The 22453-nt window shown below is 43.1% G+C and overlaps 1 protein-coding gene across 7 annotated transcripts in view; it reads left to right on the top strand.

Moving 5' to 3' along the window:
- The window catches only part of FRMD4A (FERM domain containing 4A), a 515353-nt gene that overhangs the window by 174350 nt on the left and 318550 nt on the right, over positions 1-22453 (top strand). For 2 of the 7 annotated variants that reach the window (XM_025264638.3, XM_044928111.2), the window contains exon 1: positions 17531-18044. The exons of 3 other annotated variants lie outside the window; for them this stretch is intronic. In XM_025264638.3, coding sequence (XP_025120423.3) covers positions 17886-18044 — 159 coding nt within the window. In that variant the 5' untranslated portion in view covers positions 17531-17885. Of the gene's footprint in view, positions 1-17529; positions 18045-22453 lie in introns of those variants that run through there. 2 more of the 7 variants (XM_044928108.2, XM_006066014.4) reach the window with 2 other exon arrangements.

Below are 22453 nucleotides of genomic sequence, written 5' to 3' on the forward strand. Positions count from 1 at the left end.
GGTCTTTTTTGATTGATTCTTGCATTTTCTCCATTTTGTTATCAAGGTTTTTGATCATCTTTACTATCATTATTCTGAATTCTGTTTCAGGTAGTTTGTCTATTTCCTTTTCATTTATTTGGACTTCTGTGTTTCTAGTTTGTTCCTTCATTTGTGTAGTATTGCTCTGCCTTTTCATTATTTTTTTTAACTTACTGTGTTTGAGGTCTCCTTTTTCCAGGCTTCAAGGTTGAGTTATTTCTTCCTTTTCATATCTGCCTTCCTAAGATTGGTCCAGTGGTTTGTGTAAGCTTCATTTAGAATGAGATTTGTGCTGAGTTTTTGTTTGTTTTTCCTCTGATGGGCGAGGCTGAGTGAGGTGGTAATCCTGTCTGCTGATGATTGGGTTTGTATTTTTGTTTTGTTTGTTGTTTAGATGAGGCATCCTGCACAGGGTGCTACTGGTGGTTGGGTGGTTCCAGGTCTTGTATTCAGTGGTTTCCTTTAAGTGAGTTCTCACTATTTGATACCCCCTAGGGTTAGTTCTCTGGTAGTCTAGGGTCTTAGAGTCAGTGCTCCCACTCTAAAGGCTCAGGGCTTGATCTCTTTTCTTTAGACTGGGGGCTTATGAGTCTTCAGAGTGAGATTTCATGCTATTGTTGCACGTGAAGGTCATGGGAGTTTTTTAAATATATATATAAGAAACAGTGAGGCATCCCCAAGTCACTGTGCTGTGATGAAATGTTCCTGTGGGCCTTTTGCCAGGAGAACGCGCTCTACCTCTCTGTCAGGTGAAAACCATCTGCCAGGTCATGCTCTGTATGTACCAAACTCTAATTGGAAATTGCCATCTGGTGTTTAAGAGCTATTAGGCAGATGACGCTGACCTTCTTTTATTCCCCTTGCTGATCAGGATAGACTCTGGATGTGTCTCTTGGTTCTTTTCAGGTTCTTTTTAACAGAACAGCAGAAGTGACTGTGATAGAACTAGACATCAGACTTTAGACCACGGTGTCAGGCTGAATCTCCCCTGGTTTTCTTTCTGCTCTTTTCTGTTATTCAGTCGCACTCAGGACATCCCAGGGCTTCCCAGTTGGCTTAGTGGTAAAGAATCTGCCTGCAATGTAGGAGACAAGGTTCAATCTCTGGGTCAGGAAGATCCCCTCCAGAGTCATTTTCTAAGTGAAACATTGCTTTGAAATATAACAAGTAAGAAATCCAACTATGTCATCAGGGAAGCCCTCAGTTTTGTACAGACATCTCATCTGGGACTCTCATAGTTTCCCACTCCATAGCACATCCTTGAATGGGAGTGTGTGTGTGTGTGATACCCATATTTAGGAATGAGGAACCACATTTTAGCCGGGCTTCTAGGGATAGATTTGCTTATATTGAGATGCAGGAAAGAAAGAAATTATTTTTGGTCAATGGGTTAGTATTCTTCACATAAATCTTTCCCGATCAGTGAGCAAACAAAGCCCCATGATGCCAGGGGGTCATAAGAGAGGAAGAAAAGGACACAGCACATTGAGATGTTTCATTTCTGAGAAGCATTCCTTCCTTGGAGAGTGTAAATTCTTAAATATCTAATCCACTCTGAAATAGTCTGTCCCACCTTGATGTCCTATCACAGTCAAAGAGTCCACTGTGAGAATTTTACATTTGCCAAATTTGGAAGTCCAACAGACATGAAACAGTTCTGGGTCCTAAAAAGTCGTTAACCCTTACATAACCAAATGGGAATCTTTATGGATTTTGCGTAATCCTAAGAAGTCCTCTACACAGATTAAAGGCAGATCAGGGTTTATATGTATGAAGGAGATCATTTCCATCTCCCTCTGCCCAAATAATAAATAAAATAATTAGGCCTGTGACACCAGCCCTCAGCCTACTATCCTATGAGATTTTTTTTTTCACTTTCTATTATATCCTCCAATGTACTTGTCTCTGTTAAATGTATTGCTTTTCCTTTAAAAAAATAAAATCAAGTGTTTACTTTTTGGCCACAGATGATATTGAGGGCCCCTGTCTTGAAATGATTTGGGTTTGTTTGTTTGTTTTTCCCCCTCTCTTCCTTTACAGCTGTGACCTAGTTAATTGTAGGTGGGGAGCAAACTCTGAAATCATTCAGCCTTCTTCTTTACTTAGAAATCTCGCTCCATGAAATTGTAGGATGTCCTCCTTAATAACAGGAAGTCAGGTTTCAAGATCAGCAACATTTGTGTCCTTTGTGTGTTGAGATAAAGAAGAGTGTTTTGCCTGCAGTTTCCTCATGGTTAGGGGAGAGAGAGGACAGAAAGACATGAAAATGACCCAAAGATGAGTCACTCATTTCTAAAACAAGAGTCTAAGTGCTCTTTGTTGACGTGGATTTTAACCTCTGAAACGTTCTGCCCTCTTGACCACAGGGACAAAGGAGTAAGTGATTCAGGCTCTCAGCTTCGGTGCTTCATCCCTGCATTTGGGGAGTCAAGTCCTGAAATATCACATCAGTAAGAAACCATTTTAATTTAAAAATAAAGGCACATTACTAAGAGTCAGGCTTTTCAAGTCAACAAGTATGTTCTCATGGTGGGAAGAAAATCCTTTTAACAAAATAATTATTTTAATTAATTGAATTATTTTGGGGGGGGCTAGAAGGGGGCAAGGAATAGTTGGGTAAAAGGTCCTTAAGTGTTGATTTTTCATTCTGTGTATGGGATAAAGGTCATTCACTAGCCTCTACCATGAAAAGGTGTCCAAGAATGAAACTGTAAAAAGTAAAAGGCATGACTGATTCACTTCCATTTCTCTACCACTGAACCACAAGGGAAGCCCACAGTAGAGTATTATTCAGCCTTTAAAAAGGAAGCAAATTCTAACACAGATTACAAATAGATAGACCTTGAAAATAGCTAAATGGAATAAGCCCAGTCACAAAAGAACAAATACTGTGTGATTCCACTTGCATGAGCTATCTCGAATAAGCAAATCCATAGAGTCAGAACAGTGGTTTCTAGGGACCCTGGGGAGTTGTATGTTTGATAATAATTTCAATTTTGTAGTTAAAAGATGAATGATGGTGATGATTGCCCAACAGTGTGAATATTGGGCACATTGAACTGTTCACTTAACATTAATACCATTGAACTGTTCACTTAACATGGTCAAAATGGTAAATTTCATGTTTATGTATATTTTACAAGGCTTCCCATGTGGCTCAGTGGTAAAGAACTCACGTGCCAATGCAGGAGATGTGGCTTTGATCCCTGGGTGGAAAAGATCCTCAGAGACGGGACTGGCAACTCACTCCAGCATTCTTGCCTGAAGAATTCCATGGACAAAGGAGTCTGGCAGGCTACATACAGTCCATGGGGTTGCAAAAGAGACACAACATAGCAACTCAGCATGCATGCATATTTTGCAATATATTTTTTTTAAAGATCAGTATTTGTAACTGAGAGGGTTGGAGGGTCTGATACCCAACAGGTATATGCTTCCATGCTTCACACAGGAAATGAGGAGGGGGTGGTCATCCTGGTTTGGGCTCTGAACACATGTTCAATTTCATGAAATCCCTGCCATGTGGGCTGCTCTGTTTTCCACGTTTTGAAATCCAGCGTGAGTTTGAGTGGAGGAGGTGAAGTGGTTCCTCAAAACAGTGTCTCAGGCTGCTTAATTGTGGCCAAACTCACAAAGGAGATCACAGGCCTGCCCACTACAGGTGCTTAATTGACAAGACGCCTGCTCCCAGCCATGGTACAATGAGGCCATCATCCTGGGTTTATTAAGAGACACGAGCTCCTAAGTGCCTCCTCACAGCCAAATCCTAAATCATCACCTTTGTTTCTGCATCAAGCAAGTAATAACCACCCCAATCCAATTTCCTCCCTCTCTTGTGGAAATTTACCTCAAATTATACCACACAGAGACTTCTTTAGAAAAAAAAGGAAAGAATTCATTATATCTTTCATAACAAATAAAGTCTCAGCCAGTTTTCCTTACAGATTTTTAGATGCTTTCATGGCCTGGATGGGTGTTACTATATTTTTTCCTCTTGCATTGTTAAAGGGTGTTACATTTCTTTCCATCACCTGTTTCCCTGGCCCTCCTGCCTGTGCAATTTTAGGGTTGCCAATTGAGGAGAAGGACCTCTTGCAAATTAGGAGACACAGTGAGCCTTGGATTAAGTGTTTCACTTATATGGGCTGCTTGGCCTCTGTCAGAAGTTGGGAAGACATAGAAGGAATTTTATTTTCAGTTACTTATTTGACTGCATCAGGTCTTAGTTGTGGCACACTGGTTCTTCCATCGTGGTGCCTAGACTGGCGCTTGGACTTCGTAGTGGTGGTGTGCAGGCTTAGTTACACCATAGCATGTGGGATCTTATTTTCATGACCAGGGATCGAACCTGCATCCTCCACATTGCAAGGCAAATTCTTAACCACCAGGGAAGTCCCAGTAAAAGGAATTTTAGGGTGGTGGATATGGGTACCTGCTGGAGCCTTACTTCCCTCTCACCTGTGCACTTGTCCTTTGGTAGATCCGAACTCACCTGCTTCTACCTGCAGATCAGTGTTCCCTGCTAGGAGCTTGACCACTGCTGTAAAGGGACGGTTGTGAAATCCCCTAGCATAGGCAGAGGAAGGAGGGTTTTTTCCCTCCAGCGCTATGTCCAGCTGTGAAGCCTTGGCCTACCTTTCCTTATATCATTTGATCTGTTTGCTTTCAGCCCACCTAGTTTCTGGCCTCCTTGAATTGTACATTCATTAACCTATTACGTGCAGATATTTTGATTGCCCACTTTGAACTCATTGGTTCCCCTTGGCCTTTAAACTCTTGGTGACTCTGAATATCTGTGACCACTGACATGATTTCCTAGCCATAATTTGCCTAGATCTCCAACCTCAATATAGTTCTTAGTTTTCCAAGCTCTGTTGCTAAATCCTAAGCCATTTCTATTATACTTGGTCAGTAAGGATGCAGAAGAGACCCCCACCACCCAGAATCAGGTTAATTTAAATGGTTCTGAAAAGCAGCACTCCAAATAAATATTTTTATCCATAAGAGATCTTAATGAGAAAGTGTAGTAGTAAATTCTTCAACGGTAGTCTAGGCAACTCACTACATTAAGAAGCTGAGCCTAAAACAGGCCTAATTTTGTAAGGATTTGCTTCTTGGCTCACTTCAATTTTGTAACACAAACATCCAGTTCTTGGAATGATCCAATCCTTCTTGATCAACTCTACTAAAGAACTCATGGTTGTTTTTTTTGTTTTGTTTTATGTGTTTTGGGGTTTTTCTGTCATTACTATGGATCTTGTTCATGAGAGGACTTTTATTAACTCTAAAAAATGTGACAGACTAGAATAAATGTGACAGACAGATTTATTGCCACAACCATGTAGGAATACAGTCTCTGGAACCAGGCATAACCGTGAGACTTCTGGCCTAGGTGGTACTAAGGATAAGGACACAGAGTCCTGGGGTAGTCCAGGGTGGTGGTCAGGAGGTAGTCTCCTAGCTGGGTTCTTCTGATGGCAGACATCCTTTATTTCTCTGCTTTCTTTTCCCCTTGGGAAAAGCATTTCAAGAAAGCAAGGGGGAAACGTAGCCTAGAGAACAGCTTCCCAAAGTCATTATCTCACCAAAATGGCATCTGATCCACAAAAGCGGCATTGACCCCACTTCCCTTAGCAAGGCCCTTCCATCCGCATTCATCAAGCCTCCAGCATCATCACTGTCATAGTGTGTCATGTCTTCACTACTCAATAAGAAAAGGGATGCAGGGCTAACCCTGTACACCTACTCTTTGAGAAACCAGAGCAAGAAGAACCACAGAAGCTCCTGTTATAGAGCTTAAGCTACTCCAGGGTGGAGTAGCTTATGAAGATTTTATGAAGGCACGTCACCCAAGAGCAGCAGGAAGAGCCACAAGCCTATGCTTTTATGTAAGAGACACATTTTCATTCATTCTTTGCCATTTCTTTTATTCTTTCTCTGCCATTTCCAACATTTCTGTTAAGCTCAAGGCACTAAGGCTTTTTTTTAAAGTGTATTTGCTAAATTAGAAGAAATTTTAAAGAGGAACCAAACTTCACTAGAAATGAGTAACAAGTTTTTAAAACCTAATATATTATGAACAACACAATAGTATAAAGAACGTCAAGTCCACAGTCGGGGCAAGGGTTCAAAGGAATTTAAGCTATCCTAATTTACCTCTTATCAATTCTACTTGCCTTCCATTAGAGGGAGAAGCATTAACTTCCTCCTCACTGAGTTTCCCTCAAACCTCTTCACAGCTTCTAGACACAGACTTTCTAACGTCTTCTTGGTTCCCCCTTGGAGGGAAAGTTATCTCTCAGAGCTCTCCTCTGAGCAGTAACTCATCTTAATCCCCTCCGTGAGAAGGAAGAAGAGGTAGTTCTCAAGTGGCCAGCAGACCCTGCCCCAGCTTTATAACTCCACTCACAACAGGCCCCAGACCCTTCCAACTGCTTACAACCCCTAAACAAAACAACGCATTTATTTTTTCACATTAAGGCTGTGATCATATAAAACAGGCTTGCAAAATATATGCTCAAAAAACATCCTTGGCCACTGAGTTCCATGGAAACCAAATAAGAGAGATTAAGACAGGGAGGAGGTGGGACGTTTAATATCTCTTCAGGGTCTGGACTGATTGGTTCAGTTCAGGCTGATTTTATTTCTATAGGGGCCTGGCATGTATCTGAGAACTAACTTTAGTAACCAGAGTAATTGATAGGATGACATCACTTTTACGGCCCTAGGATCCCTTGTATAATGGTTTCTGGTGCTTAGAGGAAATATTTCTAAATATAGCTCTTGGCGAGCAGCTCTGGAGCCCTTAAACCAGAGGGCAGTCCTGCCTCTCTGCTACTTTCCCAGGGACCCAGAATATTTTCATGTACACAGCCAAGCATTTTTTTTTTTATGATTTTCCTACCCCTAAATGATCAGAATGCACTCCCTAGCATGTTATTCCCAGGTTGAGAAGTAAGGACGCACTGATGACTCTGTCAGAGCTGGGACATTTTCCAGACCCAAATGCGGAATTCCGTGTTAGTGGGCCGCTCTGAAACGCCTCAGAATTTCAAAAACTTGTTTGGGTTTGGGTTTTGCATGTCGCCCACTCACTTCATCAGACAAGCGCTATTTCTAAATATCCTTTTCCCAAAGAACTGGCACTGGGATTATAAAGTGACAAATGGGAACTTCCAAAAGTGTTCGGACGTTTGCCCCAAATGGTAGGCATGAGAGTGTCAGGAGCAGAAGGAGAAGGAGGAGAAGGGGAAATTCTGGGCTCTTCTGAGACTTTTGCCTCTGTGTCCCCAAAGCCCATTCACATGCTTGGGGCTCAGTCAGGAAAGACGGCAGGCCAGCCCTTGAAAGGTGGGCACTGCCTTCTGGCCCTTGTGCCCCACCCTATCCAAAGGCTGTGTCATAGAACCCAACCAGGAAAGCACGATGCTTGACCCACCAGAACAGCTGTAATCAAAAGGACAGATGTTCACAAGGTTGGCAAGGATGTGGAGAAATGAAAACCCTCACACACTGCTGATGGGAATGTAAAATGGTGCAGCAGCTATGGAACACAGCTTGTCAATTCCTTAAGAGGTTAAACATGGAGATAACATAGCAATGGCACTCCTAGGTAGCTGCCTAAGAGACATGCAAAATGTTCAGTTCAGTTCAGTTCACTCACTCAGTCATGTCCGACTCTGTGTGACCCCATGATCCGCAGCACGCCAGGCCTCCCTGTCCATCACCAACTCCCGGAGTCCACCCAAACCCATGTCCATTGAGTCGGTGATGCCATCGAGCCATCTCATCCTCTGTCATCCCCTTCTCCTCCTGCCCTCAATCTTTCCCAGCATCAGGGTCTTTTCAAATGAGTCAGCTCTTCGCATGAGGTGGTCAAAATATTGGAGTTTCAGCTTCAACATCAGTCCTTTCAATGAACACCCAAGACTGATTTCCTTTAGGATGGACTGGTTGGATCTCCTTGCAGTCCAAGGGACTCTCAAGAGTCTTCTCCAACACTACAGTGCAAAAGCATCAATTCTTTGGTGCTCAGCTTTGTTTATAGTCCAACTCTCACATTCATACATGACCACTGGAAAAACCATAGCCTTGACTAGACGAACTTTTGTTGACCAAGTAATGTCTCTGCTTTTTAATATGCTGTCTAGGTTGGTAATAACTTTCCTTCCAAGGAGTAAGCATCTTTTAATTTCATGGCTGCAATCACCATCTGCAGTGATTTTGGAGCCCAGAAAAATAAAGTCAGCCACTGTTTCCACTGTTTCCCCATCTATTTGCCAGGAAGTGAAGGGACCAGATGCCATGATCTTAATTTTCTGAATGTTGAGCTTTAAGCCAACTTTTTCACTCTCCTCTTTTACTTTCATCAAGAGGCTTTTTAGTTCCTCTTCACTTTCTGCCATAAGGGTGGTGTCATCTGCATATCTGAGGTTATTGATATTTCTCCCAGCAATCTTGATTCCAGCTTGTGATTCATCCAGCCCAGCATTTCTCATGATGTACTCTGCATATAAGTTAGATAAGGAGGGTGACAATATACAGCCTTGACGTACTCCTTTTCCTATTTGGAACCAGTCCGTTGTTCCATGTCCAGTTCTAACTGTTGCTTCCTGACCTGCATACAGATTTCTCAGGAGGCAGGTCAGGTGGTCTGGTGTTCCCATCTCTTTCAGAATTTTCCACAGTTTATTGTGATCCACATAGTCAAAGGCTTTGGCATAGTTAATAAAGCAGAAATAGATGTTTTTCTGGAACTCTGTTGCTTTTTTGATGATCCAGCAGATGTTGGCAATTTGATCTCTGGTTCCTCTGCCTTTTCTAAAACCAGCTTGAACATCTGGAAGTTCATGGTTCACGTATTTCTGAAGCCTGGCTTGGAGAATTTTGAGCATCACTTTACTAGCGTATGAGATGAGTGCAATTGTGCAGTAGTTTGAGCATTCTTTGGCATTGCCTTTCTTTGGAATTGGAATGAAAACTGACCTTTTCCAGTCCTGTGGCCACTGCTGAGTCTTCCAAATTTGCTGGCCTATTGAGTGCAGCACTTTCACAGCATCATCTTTCAGGATTTGAAATAGCTCAACAGGAATTCCATCACCTCCACTAGCTTTGTTCATAGTGATGCTTTCTAAGGCCCACTTGACTTCACATTCCAGGATGTCTGGCTCTAGGTGAGTGATCACACCATTGTGATTATCTGGGTTGTGAAGATCTTTTTGTACAGTTCTTCTGTGTATTCTTGTCACCTCTTCTTAATATCTTCTGCTTCTGTTAGGTCCATACCATTTCTGTCCTTTATTGAGTCCATCTTTGCATGAAATGTTTCCTTGGTATCTCTCATTTTCTTGAAGAGATCTCTAGTCTTTCCCATTCTATTGTTTTCCCTTATTTCTTTGCACTGATAGCTGAGGAAGGCTTTCTTATCTCTCCTTGCTAGTCTTTGGAACTCTGCATTCAAATGGGTATATCTTTCCTTTGCTCCTTTGCTTTTCACTTCCCTTCTTTTCACAGCTATTTATAAGGCCTCCTCAGACAGCCATTTTGCTTTTTTGCAAAATGTACATCCACACAAAATCCTGTACATGAATATCCATAACATTATTTATAATAGCCCCAAAGTATAAACAACCCAATTGCCCACCAGTGGATAAACGGATTAACAAAATGTGTTATCTCTACACAATGGAATTTTATTCAGTAAGAGAAAGAAGTGAAGTGCTGATACCAGCTACAACAGGAATGAACCTTGAAAACTTTCTCAAAGAAGCCAGGCACAGAGATCATACTTACATAAAATGTCCAGAACAGGCAAACCTATAGAGACCGAAAGCAAATTAGTGGTTTCAGGTGGCTGGGGGGAAGAGGGAGAAAGATGGGAAGTGGTGGTACCAGCTGATGGGTATGTGGTTTCATTTTGGGGTGATGAAAATGTTCTCAAATTAGATCGTGGTGATGGTTATAGAACCCTGTGAATATACTAAAATCCATTGAACTGTATACTGTAGATGAGTGAAGTGTATGGTATGGAAAATATATCTCAATCAAGGGTTCTTTTTTTTTTTAAAGGTGAAAAAATTTTTTTATATCAATGTGCACTTAACAAGCATATGCTTATTGGGCCATACCATACATAATTTTGTCTCAAAATAGTGATACACATAATCCAGTTAAATGTAATATTTACTCAAATCCAAAAGCACGCATCATACCACTTGATGAAATTCAGTCATAATTTCCATTAAAATGAAGAATCGCTCTTAAAATTTTTTAATTTCTTTTTAAAACTGCTAGCTAAGGAAAAGCTGTGAGTATGGTTTCAGTGTGTCTGCCCTCTGATGCCCTCTTGCAACACCTACCGTCTTACTTGGGTTTCTCTTACCTTGGAGGTGGGTATCTCTTCACGGCTGCTCCAGCACGCTGCTCCTTACCTTGGACGAGGGGTATCTTTAGTGGAACACTGCAAAGTTGCCATCTTCTGGCTGAAGGGGGTTGGAGTCGAGGCCAGCAGCGCGAGTTCTTTACCCGGTGCCAGCACGCCTGGCAAATTCCGAGGGGATCTCCTTAGTCTTCGCTGAGTTTCCGAGCATTCCAAGGAAAACGCACGAAGCTGGAGCCCACGCAGCTGGCACCAAACACAAGCCAGCGGTCATCCAGTCCAGTCGGTGGCCAGTACCCCACCCTGTGACCCTGGAGGCGAGCCAGACACACCTCCAGGCTCCAGGCGGGCTCACCCCCCAGGCTGTCCAACTTCAGTTCGCGTCAGAACCTGGCCGCTCATCACCCTGCTCCCGCCCAAGAAAAAGCTGTGGTCATAACACATTTTGTTGCACTTCACATTGTGTTGCACTTATTGTGCTTTGTGGATATTTTGGTTATTACAAATTGGAGTTCTGTGGCAACCCAGTGTCAGGCAAGTCTATCACCACCACTTTTCAAACATTTACTTATTTTGTGTCTCTGGTCACATTTTAGTAATTCTCGGAATAATTCAAACTTTTTCATTTTTGCTATATTTGTTATGGTGATCTGTGATCAGTGATCTTAGATGTTACTCTTGCAGAAAGATTACAACTCTTGCTGGAGGCTCAAATGATGGTTAGCATTTTTAGCGGAGAAGGCAATGGCAACCCACTCCAGTACTCTTGCCTGGAAAATCCCATGGGTGGAGGAGCCTGGTAGGCTGCAGTCCATGGGGTCGCTAAGAGTTGGACACGACTGAGCGACTTCACTTTCACTTTTCACTTTCATGCATGGGAAAGAGAAATGGCAACCCACTCCAGTGTTCTTCCCTGGAGAATCCCAGGGACGGGGGAGCCTGGTGGGTTGCCGTCTATGGGGTCACACAGAGTCAGACACTACTGAAGCGACTTACCAGCAGCAGCATTTTTAACAATAAAATATTCTTTCTATTACAATATATATATTGTTTTCTAAACATAATGCTATTACACACTTATGACCAACCTAGATAGCATATTCAAAAGCAGAGACATTACTTTGCCAACAAAGGTTCGTCTAGTCAAGGCTATGGTTTTTCCTGTGGTTATGTATGGATGTGAGAGTTAGACTGTGAAGAAGGCTGAGAGCCGAAGAATTGATGCTTTTGAACTGTGGTGTTGGAGAAGACTCTTGAGAGTCCCTTGGACTGCAAGGAGATCCAACCAGTCCATTCTGAAGGAGATCAGCCCTGGGATTTCTTTGGAAGGAATGATGCTAAAGCTGAAACTCCAGTACTTTGGCTACCTCATGCAAAGAGTTGACTCATTGGAAAAGACTCATGCTGGGAGGGATTGGGGGCAAGAGGAGAAGGGGATGACAGAGGATGAGATGGCTGGATGGCATCACTGACTTGATGAATGTGAGTCTCAGTGAACTCCGGGAGCTGGTGATGGACAAGGAGGCCTGGTGTGCTGCAGTTCATGGGGTCGCAAAGAGTCGGACACGACTGAGCAACTGATCTGATCTCTGATAGTGTAAACATAGCTCTTATATGCACTGGAAAACCAAAAATTTTGTGTGATTTTCTCTATTGTGATATTCACTTTATTGTGGTGGTCTGAACTGAATCCACAATTTCTCTGATTTTTATTTTTTTAACTTGTAATTTATTTATTTTTTAATATAAATTTATTTATTTTAATCGGAGGCTAATTACTTTACAATATTATATTGGTTTTGCCATACATCAACATGAATCCACTAAGGGTGTACACGTGTTCCCCATCCTGAACCCCCCTCCCACCTCCCTCCCCATACCATCCCTCTAGGTCATCCCAGTGCACCAGCCCCGAGCATACTGTATCATGCATCGAACCTGGACTGGCGATTCGTTCCACATGTAATTTACAAGTTTCAAGGCCATTCTCCCAAATCATCCCACCCTCGTCTCTCCCACAGAGTCCAAAAGACAGGGAATGATGGGCCAATTTCATGTAAAGAATGAAGCTTCCAGTTCTGCCCAGATTTGCATTTTGGTTACACATAAAGATTTAAAAACAAAAGCATTCAATTGGTGGAAAGAACTAAATGTGCAATAGATTTCAGCCTGTTTGATCCTATGTTGGAACCCGGGGTGGGAGGGAGTGTGGGGAATATAGAATAAAAATAAGAATTAGTGCCAAGGGCTGATAAAGTCTGTGACACAGAAACATTAACTGTACACAAAACCCCATAGAAATCTGCTCTCTACAAAACCTGAAGATATGGTTGATGGGGTTTCTGAACACATCCCTGCTTTTTGCCTCACTCTTGTGAATCCCTTTGTTTGCTCTCATCTTCTCAGGCTCACTTTGGAATAAGTTGCCCGTTGATCCTCTTTAGTTCCTCCAAGAAAGCAGATGTGGCTTTAATAAGGTGTTAATTCTGGCTGAAATGTCGTGGCATTGGATCTCAACCAGACTGGGCCTTGATGCTGGAGAAACTGACCTTTCCCCTCTGGTTCTACCAGCAAAGCATAACATAACTCATCTAAGAGAATCTTTTAAACACGGCTATTTATGCCTCCCGGGAGCTGAATTTAACCTAACATAGAGTATAAGCCAGTCAATCTTCTGGCTGACATTTTCTAAAATAGATGTCACTAAATAATCAGTGAATAATTAAGATGGGTTAATTAGATTGCATTTCTGAACATATTTCTTTGGTTGCTATAAATAGACTTCTCCCCCTGTGTGCCATTTCCTGTGTCTCTGTATACTTGCAAATTTTGTTCATAATGACACTAGGCATTACTTCCAACTTGAGTTTTTCCAAATTCTTTTCAAAGTAGTAATTATGTCTGAAAACATCCCTTGAGTCAGGCAAAGGCAATTATTGCTTTAAAAAAAAAAAAATCCCTCTGTCTTTACAAAAATAGTGAGGAGAGTCTAGGAGCAGAGATGGAATACCCAAAGGCATGGAGATGGAGAGAACTGGAGCAAGGGTGGAGCAGATGGGGGAGGGGATCCAGGCAGAGCCCTGCTCTGGGCCCCACACTCCCTGGGAGGCCCTGCCCACCTCTTCCTGCCTTTGCTCTATGCAGGAACTCCTGGCTTCACCAGGCTTGCCTCCCCCTGGAATCTGTTCCCTTCCTAAAGGTGGAACCATAGGACTAAGACACCAGTTTTATCAGTGATGTTCCCCCAGGGCAGACAGCAGGCAAACACACAGCAACTGATCCAATTCTGCCAACTAACGGAAGACTTGGACTCTTTACTCCCAAACGTTAGCAAAGAAGTTCATGCAAGGAAGGGTGATGCAGGATGGATCTTGACTATGTCTTCCCAGCATCTCATGGTGCCGCTCTCCATTTCGACACCCAGCGGTTCACCACTTCACTATTCCTGAGGCTTGGTGATCAACTGTCTAAGGGATAAACCACCTAGCAAACTAGTTTTCTATCGTTTTCAAAGAAAGTATAAAGAAAGTGATTAAATGGAGTTGGGAGTAGCAAGACAAATCCAGGTCATTTGTTGGCTTGGTGAACCCTGGGGTCATGTCCCAACATCTGCACAATATCCATGTGGCCTAGACAGGTCATTCTGATTTCCTCCTCTGTAATATGAGGGTAAAAAGATACACAAACACACAGAGACACGCACACACACAGAGACACACACATTTATATCTAACTGCTCTGAGCATCATCAGTTCACTTCAGTCACTCAGTCCTGTCTGACTCTTTGCAACCCCATGAATCGCAGCAGACCAGGCCTCCCTGTCTATCACCAACTGCTGGAGTTCACTCACATCCATCGAGTCAGTGATGCCATCCAGCCATCTCATCCTCTGTCGTCCCCTTCTCCTCCTGCCCCCAATCCCTCCCAACATCAGAGTTTTTTCCAATGAGTCAATTCTTCGCATGAGGTGGCCAAAGTACTGGAGTTTCAGCTTTAGCATCATTCCTTCCAAAGAAATCCCAGGGCTAATCTCCTTCAGAATGGACTGGTTGGGTCTCCTTGCAGTCCAAGGGACTCTCAAGAGTCTTCTCCAACACCACAGTTCAAAAGCATCAATTCTTCGGCGCTCAGCTTGCTTCACAGTCTAACTCTCACATCCATACATGACCACTGGAAAAACCATAGCCTTGACTAGACGGACCTTTGTTGGCAAAGTAATGTCTCTGCTTTTCAACATGCTATCTAGGTTGGTCATAACTCCTTTTCTTCCAAGGAGTAAGGGTCTTTTAATTTCATGGCTGCAGTCACCATCTGCAGTGATTTTGGAGCCCAGAAAAATAAAGTCTGACACTGTTTCCACTGTTTTCCCATCTATTTCCCATGAAGTGATGGGACTAGATGCCATGATCTTCGTTTTCTGAATGTTGAGCTTTAAGCCAACTTTTTCACTCTCCACTTTCACTTTCATCAAGAGGCTTTTGAGTTCCTCTTCACTTTCTGCCATAAGGGTGGTGTCATCTGCATATCTGAGGTTATTGATATTTTTCCCAGCAATCTTGATTCCAGCTTGTGCTTTTTCCAGCCCAGCGTTTCTCATGATGTACTCTGCACAGAAGTTAAATAAGCAGGGTGACAATATACAGCCTTGACGTACTCCTTTTCCTATTTGGAACCAGTCTGTTGTTCCATGTCCAGTTCTAACTGTTGCTTCCTGACCTGCATACAGGTTTCTCAAGAGGCAGGTCAGGTGGTCTGGTATTCCCATCTCTTTCAGAATTTTCCACAGTTTATTGTGATCCACACAGTCAAAGGCTTGAGCATCATAAATCCCTTTAAAGACACAAGGCGTCATGGTTGATGCTAGTGGCGTTTGCATGCACATCCTCAGATGCCATCAGGGAAGCTGCCCTGTGAAAGTCTGAATTAATGACTGAAAGTCTAGGACAGAATCAGATATGATTGAAAAGACGGGGCCAGTGAAACCAGGTAGCATCCTCCACCGGCACCAGGGCATGACCTGTCTCTGCCACCTGTGCCTCCCCAGGCTCAAAGTCATCCTCTGGCATGACCAGGCTCAAGCTGCAGGCCCTTGAGCCAGTCCCTGCAGAGGACGGCCCTGTCCCTGTGTGCACCAAAGACTTCAGGGCAGTGTGATTAGGTCCTGCTGTTCTCAAGAATTAATATGTTTATATTCAGGCATGTTTTTAAAAAGCTTATTAGGGCACCTTTAGACTTCAAAGATTCCCAGACTATAAGCTAAATATATATTTAACTATCAAGAAATGTTTTAATTACATTATTTAACAATAGTGTAAAACAGAACCTTTAAACTGGTCCCTATCCTTTCCATAATTACATGCTCTGGATAAGAGCCTGGTTCACGGCCAAAATCCCCATGGAGATGTATGAGCTTGGGGACATAGACAACAGTTAACTATGATATCGCTTGCCTTTGTTTCTTCTTGAAAATACCAAAGCAGTTAGCTAATGGTAATGGAGCAGTCACTTTCCATATACTACTTTTTAAAAATTAATTTAGCTTCTTTCTTTCTCTTTTTTCTTTCTTCCTTCCTTTGTTCCTTCTTTCTTTCTTTCTTTTACTTGAAAGTGAAATTATCTCTGCTGATGTCTTTGTAGAAAGACAGGATTCCTTCATAAACCCACCACCACCTTTTATTTTGGGGTGTGTGAAAATAAAGGAATAATATACAGGAATAAAATCATGCAGTTTTTCCCTGGAGCCATGACCCACAGGAAAATGATAAAAATCATCCAAGAAGATTGTTGGTGAAAGTGATCTTCACATATTCATTAAATGAATGAGTGCATGGATCCATAGCAAAAGGGATTCCAAAAAGGTGATTCAGAGAAACACAGATCTGGAAATGATCTCAAGAGTTTTATACTATCAGTGGTGGATAGTATCCTAGAATTACTTGATCATGGGAAACACTCCCAAAAAATGAAAATCAGGTACATGGCACACCCTGCATTATCTACTTTAAGTATATCCCCTGACTTAATCCTCACAACAGCCCTGTGAGGTTGGTATGCTTTCCATCTGAGAAATAAAGAACTACTAGGGTTGGCCAAAAAGTTCGTTCAGATATTTTCCATAACATGTTATGAGAAAACCTGAGCGAATTTTTTGGCCAACACAATAAACGAGAGAAGTCAATGTGTCTGAGGTCACACAGTAAGTGGTAGGGCCGAATTCAAACTCAGTTATGTCTCACATCAGGACACTCCAGGAGGTAGTGAGTTATGAGTTCCGTGGGTTATGTTCTACTACTTTTCTGATGATAGTAAAGGTTCCAGTTGAAGAGACAAGATAATCAATCAATATAAAGGATGTGCAGAAGGCAAATATGCCTCAGTGACTACCAAACACTCAAACTGATGTTAAGACTAAACATGCTGTTCCCTTAAATGTACAGGTTGTGTTATGAGCTAATCCTTCCTCCCCTTCTCACTTTGAAATCTTGTCTTTTGGTCAGTACGCTATTGAACTAGATGCACATGCCCTTCTGAAACATGGTTTAAAATAATCAAAATAATAATCAATAATAATAATCACAAAAATCAAAACTCAAAATAACTTGATTGACATCTCAAAGAGCTTTATCTTGTTTAACTGGATGCCCTTCCTTGAGTTAAGGTTGCCACAGGATTTATTTAATACATGATAAAGTCACAAGAGCATTTATAGAAAATGACCCATCATGGGGAAAAGCAGATAGGCCACCTTTATCCCCCTTTATCCCCTCTCCTCTAAAATCTCAGATGTGGATATTACATCTAGCAGATAAGCTTTCTTACTGCCCTTCTCTTCCTAACCTAAACTTGGGACATTTCCAAAGTAAATGCCTGGATTTTTACAACTTGTCGACAGATATAGCAGTTTTTCCAGTGTTGATTTGGGGGGAAAAATAAAACTGGCCTTTTGGCTTTGTCATGCAGAAACTCTGGTTCTGGAAGTTTTAAAGAGTTAAGAGTCTGAACGGAATGCCTTGGGAATGTTGGCGGGAGGCTGAAAATCCATCCCCTTTGCTTCTCACCCTGGATGGAATCCCGGAACCATGAGCACACAGTGACGATCCGGGTCCACGTTCTTTCTAAAATTCTGTTCTGATCTGCCCGGAAAGTCAGCCGGGTGTCCTCTGAGGTCCAGCGAGTGCTATTATCTGCAGGGGAGGCTTATTTTTACCTTGTCCTGGGAGACTTTCTGGAGGCAGGGAGAAAACATTCTCATTTAGGAGCTGTTAGCTCGTCCTTGTGCGGAAACAGTCTCTGAAGACTAGTGAGGGTGCTGGGGAGGCAGGGTAGGGGCTAGGACAGAGGCCCCAGTGGAGGCCGAGTTATTTGGACTGCATTTTTCCTGGTCTGATGACATCTCAGTGACATTTGAACTTGGCGTCAGGAAAAGAACACAGCCCTGCATATGGGGCCTGGGACCAGAAGGGCAGAGGCGGGGCCTTGGCTGGCATGGCTGCGGGGCCACTGGGCTCTGAGAACCTGCTGAATGCCTGGGACCGGCCGGTGTGGGGCCTGACTTGCCGGGCTCTGAGGACATGCCAAGGCAGAAACGTGCGGGTCCTGCAACTGATGCTGAAACCATGGTGCATCTCCAGGGCTGTCTACCAGGTGGGACCAGAAGCTCCTCTTCTGTTTCTTTGTAGCATGAGAAATTCGTGGGGAATGGTGGGAAAGGAACGTTAGCTCTTGTCGTTTCTGTATCATGTGTAATAAGGGGAGGAATCCACCTTCATCTGGCATCGTCTTCTAGGTGCCAGGCAATGGGAGAGGTGCACTGTAAGCAGGATCTAATTCAGTTTTCCTGACAACCTGATAAAAATGGGTGTTTGTGGCACCTTTTGGAGATAAGGTTATTAAAACTCAGGGAGGGATATAAGGTGTTCAGTGTTACCCAGCTGATAAATGACAGAGCTCTGGTATTTGCACCCAAGTTTTTCTGGCTACAAAGATGAGGATGCCCTCCCCACAAGTTCATGCTCCTCTCACAAGAGATGCTATTTTCTCAAAGAGTGTGTGTGTGTGTATAGGGGTGGCAAAAACCTGATACGGGGTGTTGGCTGGCAGGCCAGGAGGTGAGGAGGGACGAGCACTGAGCAGCAGTATCAAGTCCCCATCTTCCCCATCTTCCCCTCCCTCCCATTTGGTAGCTTCCCTTCTCAGACATTCCCACACAAATGTGAGAAATGGGGAAAGTTTTCTGCAGCTGGGTGGCCCTTCTAAGCCCACTGGCTGGGGACACAGAGCTCTTAAAAAGGGAGAGGGTCTGCTTTCCCACCCATCCCTCCAGACTGGTGGCATGAAGCCAAGTCCCTGCCGACCATGGGGGTTTCAGTCCTGATAGCCCAGCCCAGCCTGAGAAGAAGGATCCAGACTGACTGGGTGGGGGAGATGAAGGCAAATGAGCAAAGGGACAGCTCTGCCCCTGCCTGCTTCTTGGAGGCAGGTGTCACTAGCTTGGCCTCAGTTAATGTTTTCCTGTAATGCTGTTTCTTTCACTAAGTTAGCTTGAGAGGTGTTGGCCCCGTCTCTGCTTCCCACACTGCTTGGAAGCAAGCAGGCACAGCTGGCCTTTGTATTCTTAAGCATAATTTGGCTACATATAATCTCTTAATGAACCATAGTGGCTAAACACAGGACCCTGTAGCCACCCTTCCCCCCAGCCCTCCCGGTGGACTGTCCATACTTGCATTGAATAGACAGCCCCTTGGAAGATGAGCCCAGGCGCCCTGGGTTGGTTTCACAGAGGGACACAGCCCTCCCAGAACCCCTTCCTTCTACTTTTTCATCTGCCTGTTGGCAGACGGGATGAAGACCATTCAAGTCCTTTCTAAAAATGAGGATTTTTTCCCCCAGAATTCTTGTGTTTGAAAGGCATATGCCTATAGTTTTGCTATAAACAGAAAATAAGGTTATGTCTGTAATAGATCATATATAAAAGAAACTTAAAAGAAGTATTCCCAAATTTGACAAGAATCTGAAAAGTCTTTACAGTGTTTCCCATGACAAATTGTGATTTTGAAAGACATCTGGGGGGAAAAAAATCACCCAGATGGGAGATACAAATAGAAACTAACATGGCTGGTTTGTCCATTTGAGGATTTTTTTAAAACCTTGGTTTTAGAGTCAAATCTCAACAGCTTGGTGTTGAGGCTAATTCCTTACACCAGATGAGTCTGTCCTATTTGTTGCTAATTACAAATGAATTTGGGAGTCCTGGCTTATTACTTCTGTTTCCCACTTTCTTTTTTATTATAATTTTTATTATTTCTTGGCTGCACTGTGGGGCAGGTGGGATCTTTGTTCCCCAACCAATCAAAACCATGCCCTCTGCAGTGCAAGCATGCCGACCACTGGATCTCCAGGGAAGTCCCTCTCCCACATTCTTTTCTTTCCTGTTTTCCTCGCTTTATGTTTCATTAAGTTATGTAAAAATCAGGATTCTAAATCAAGTGAGCAGAGTGCACTGGCCCCATGTCAGTGGGCTTTTTAAAGACTTTCCTTCATGCTATAAGTGTACTGGAGAGAACATGGAATTATTGGCCACCAGATCTTGAAGACACCTTCCTCCTGCTTCAACTTCAACTCAGTTCATCAGACACTTACTGAAGAGCAGTTTTACACCTGGCCCTTGGGAGGCATTTGGGACTCAAAAGCTAATCACACCTCGTGCTTGTCCATGATTTGTCTCTGGCCATGCCAGACTGGCCAGCCAAGCCAAAATGGTCAGCCTAGAGGTCAGCTGCCTATGACCCACACAGCCTGTCTTCAGCCAACAGGTAATTCCCACAGGTGGGTTTGAAAGGCATTTGTGGAGGGGAAAACAAGGGCAGCAGGTCTAAACGAGTTCACTGACCTAAGAGGCCACGTTGACCAGTTAGCTGTCTGCAGAGCCAGGCTAGGGGTATTGGAAAAGAAAGCATCAGATCAGATCAGATCAGTCGCTCAGTCGTGTCCGACTCTTTGCGACCCCATGAATCGCAGCACGCCAGGCCTCCCTGTCCATCACCAACTCCCGGAGTCCATCAAGTCAGCGATGTCATCCAGCCATCTCTCCTTCTGTCGTCCCCTTCTCCTCCTGCCCCCAATCCCTCCCAGCATCAAGAGTCTTTTCCAATGAGGCAGCTCTTTGCATGAGGTGGCCAAAGTACTGGAGTTTCAGCTTTAGCATCATTCCTTCCAAAGAAATCCCAGGGCTGATCTCCTTCAGAATAGACTGGTTGGGTCTCCTTGCAGTCCAAGGGACTCTCAAGAGTCTTCTCCAACACCACAGTTCAAAAGCATCAATTCTTCGGCGCTCAGCCTTCTTCACAGTCCAACTCTCACATCCATACATGACCACAGGAAAAACCATAGCCTTGACTAGACGGACCTTTGTTGGCAAAGTAATGTCTCTGCTTTTGAATATGCTATCTAGGTTGGTCATAACTTTCCTTCCAAGCAGTAAGCGTCTTTTAATTTCATGGCTGCAGTCACCATCTGCAGTGATTTTGGAGCCCAGAAAAATAAAGTCTGACACTGTTTCCACTATTTCCCCATCTATTTGCCATGAAGTGATGGGACCGGATGCCATGATCTTCGTTTTCTGAATGTTGAGCTTTAAGCCAACTTTTTCACTCTCCTCTTTCACTTTCATCAAGAGGCTTTTTAGTTCCTCTTCACTTTCTGCCATAAGGGTGGTGTCATCTGCGTATCTGAGTTTATTGATATTTCTCCCCACAGTCTAGATTCCAGCTTGTGCTTCATCCAGCCCAGCATTTCCCATGATGTACTCTGCATATAAGTTAAATAAACAGAGTACAATATATAGCCTTGACGTACTCCTTTCCCTATTTGGAACCAGTCTGTTGTTCCATGTCCAGTTCTTACTGTTGCTTCTTGACCTGCATACAGGTTTCTCAAGAGGCAGGTCAGGTGGTCTGGTATTCCCATCTCTTTCAGAATTTTCCACAGTTTGTTGTGATCCACACAGTCAAAGGCCTTGGTGTAGTCAATAAAGCAGAAGTAGATGTTTTTCTTGAACTCTCTTGCTTTTTCAATGATCCAGTGGATGTTGACAATTTGATCTCTGGCTCCTCTGCCTTTTCTAAATCCAGCTTGAACATCTGGAATTTCACAGTTCACTTACTGTTGAAGCCTGGCTTGGAGAATTTTGAGCATTACTTTGCTGGCATGTGAGACGAATGCAATTGTGCAGTAGTTTGAACATTCTTTGGCATTGCCTTTTTTGGGGATTGGAACTGAAGGAATGGGGGTGGACTGAAGGAATCCCAAACTAGACATACCGTCTCCTGGGCACCTTCACCTATTCCCAGGCCCATTCACACTGGCAAGCAGGTTTGATTTAAATGGACATGCAAAGCAAAATACCTGCCTGTCTTCAGAAGCTCACAGCCTCCTGGGGAACAGTCAGAAAACAAATAGAGTTTTCAAAGGAAGAGTTCAGAGTAACTAATTTTGCTCAGGGAAGACTTTTCGAACAGTTTTTTTTCTCTCCTAGCCTGTGCCTTCTCCATTATAGAATATAGCTTAGCTAAAGTGTAAGGGTAGGGAGGGAGGTGGGATGAGGGTTCAAGATGGGAAACACGTGTACACCCATGGCTGATTTATGTCAATGTATAGCAGAAACCACTAAAATATTGTAAAGTAATTAGCCTCCAGTTAAAATAAATTAATTTTTTTAAGTGGAAGGGTAAAATAAGGACATATTTGTGAAAGTGTGCTGCAACTGCTGAAGTATATACAAATGGAAAGTATTGTTATTTTTATTGAAGTATAATTGATTTACAGTATTATATTAGTTTCAAGTGTACAACACAATGACAATGTTATTATGGATTATTGATTATAGTCCATTTAAAATTATTACAAAATAATAGCAGTATTTCCCTGTTCTGTACAGTGTATCCCTGTTGTTGACCTATTTTATACATAGTAATTTGTGCCTCTTAATCCTCTACTCATTTCTTGCTCCTGCTCCCTTCTCTCTCCCCACTGATAACCACTAGTCTCTTCTCTGT

Source organism: Bubalus bubalis, chromosome 14, assembly GCF_019923935.1.
Source record: "Bubalus bubalis isolate 160015118507 breed Murrah chromosome 14, NDDB_SH_1, whole genome shotgun sequence".
Classification (NCBI taxonomy): Eukaryota; Metazoa; Chordata; class Mammalia; order Artiodactyla; family Bovidae; genus Bubalus; species Bubalus bubalis.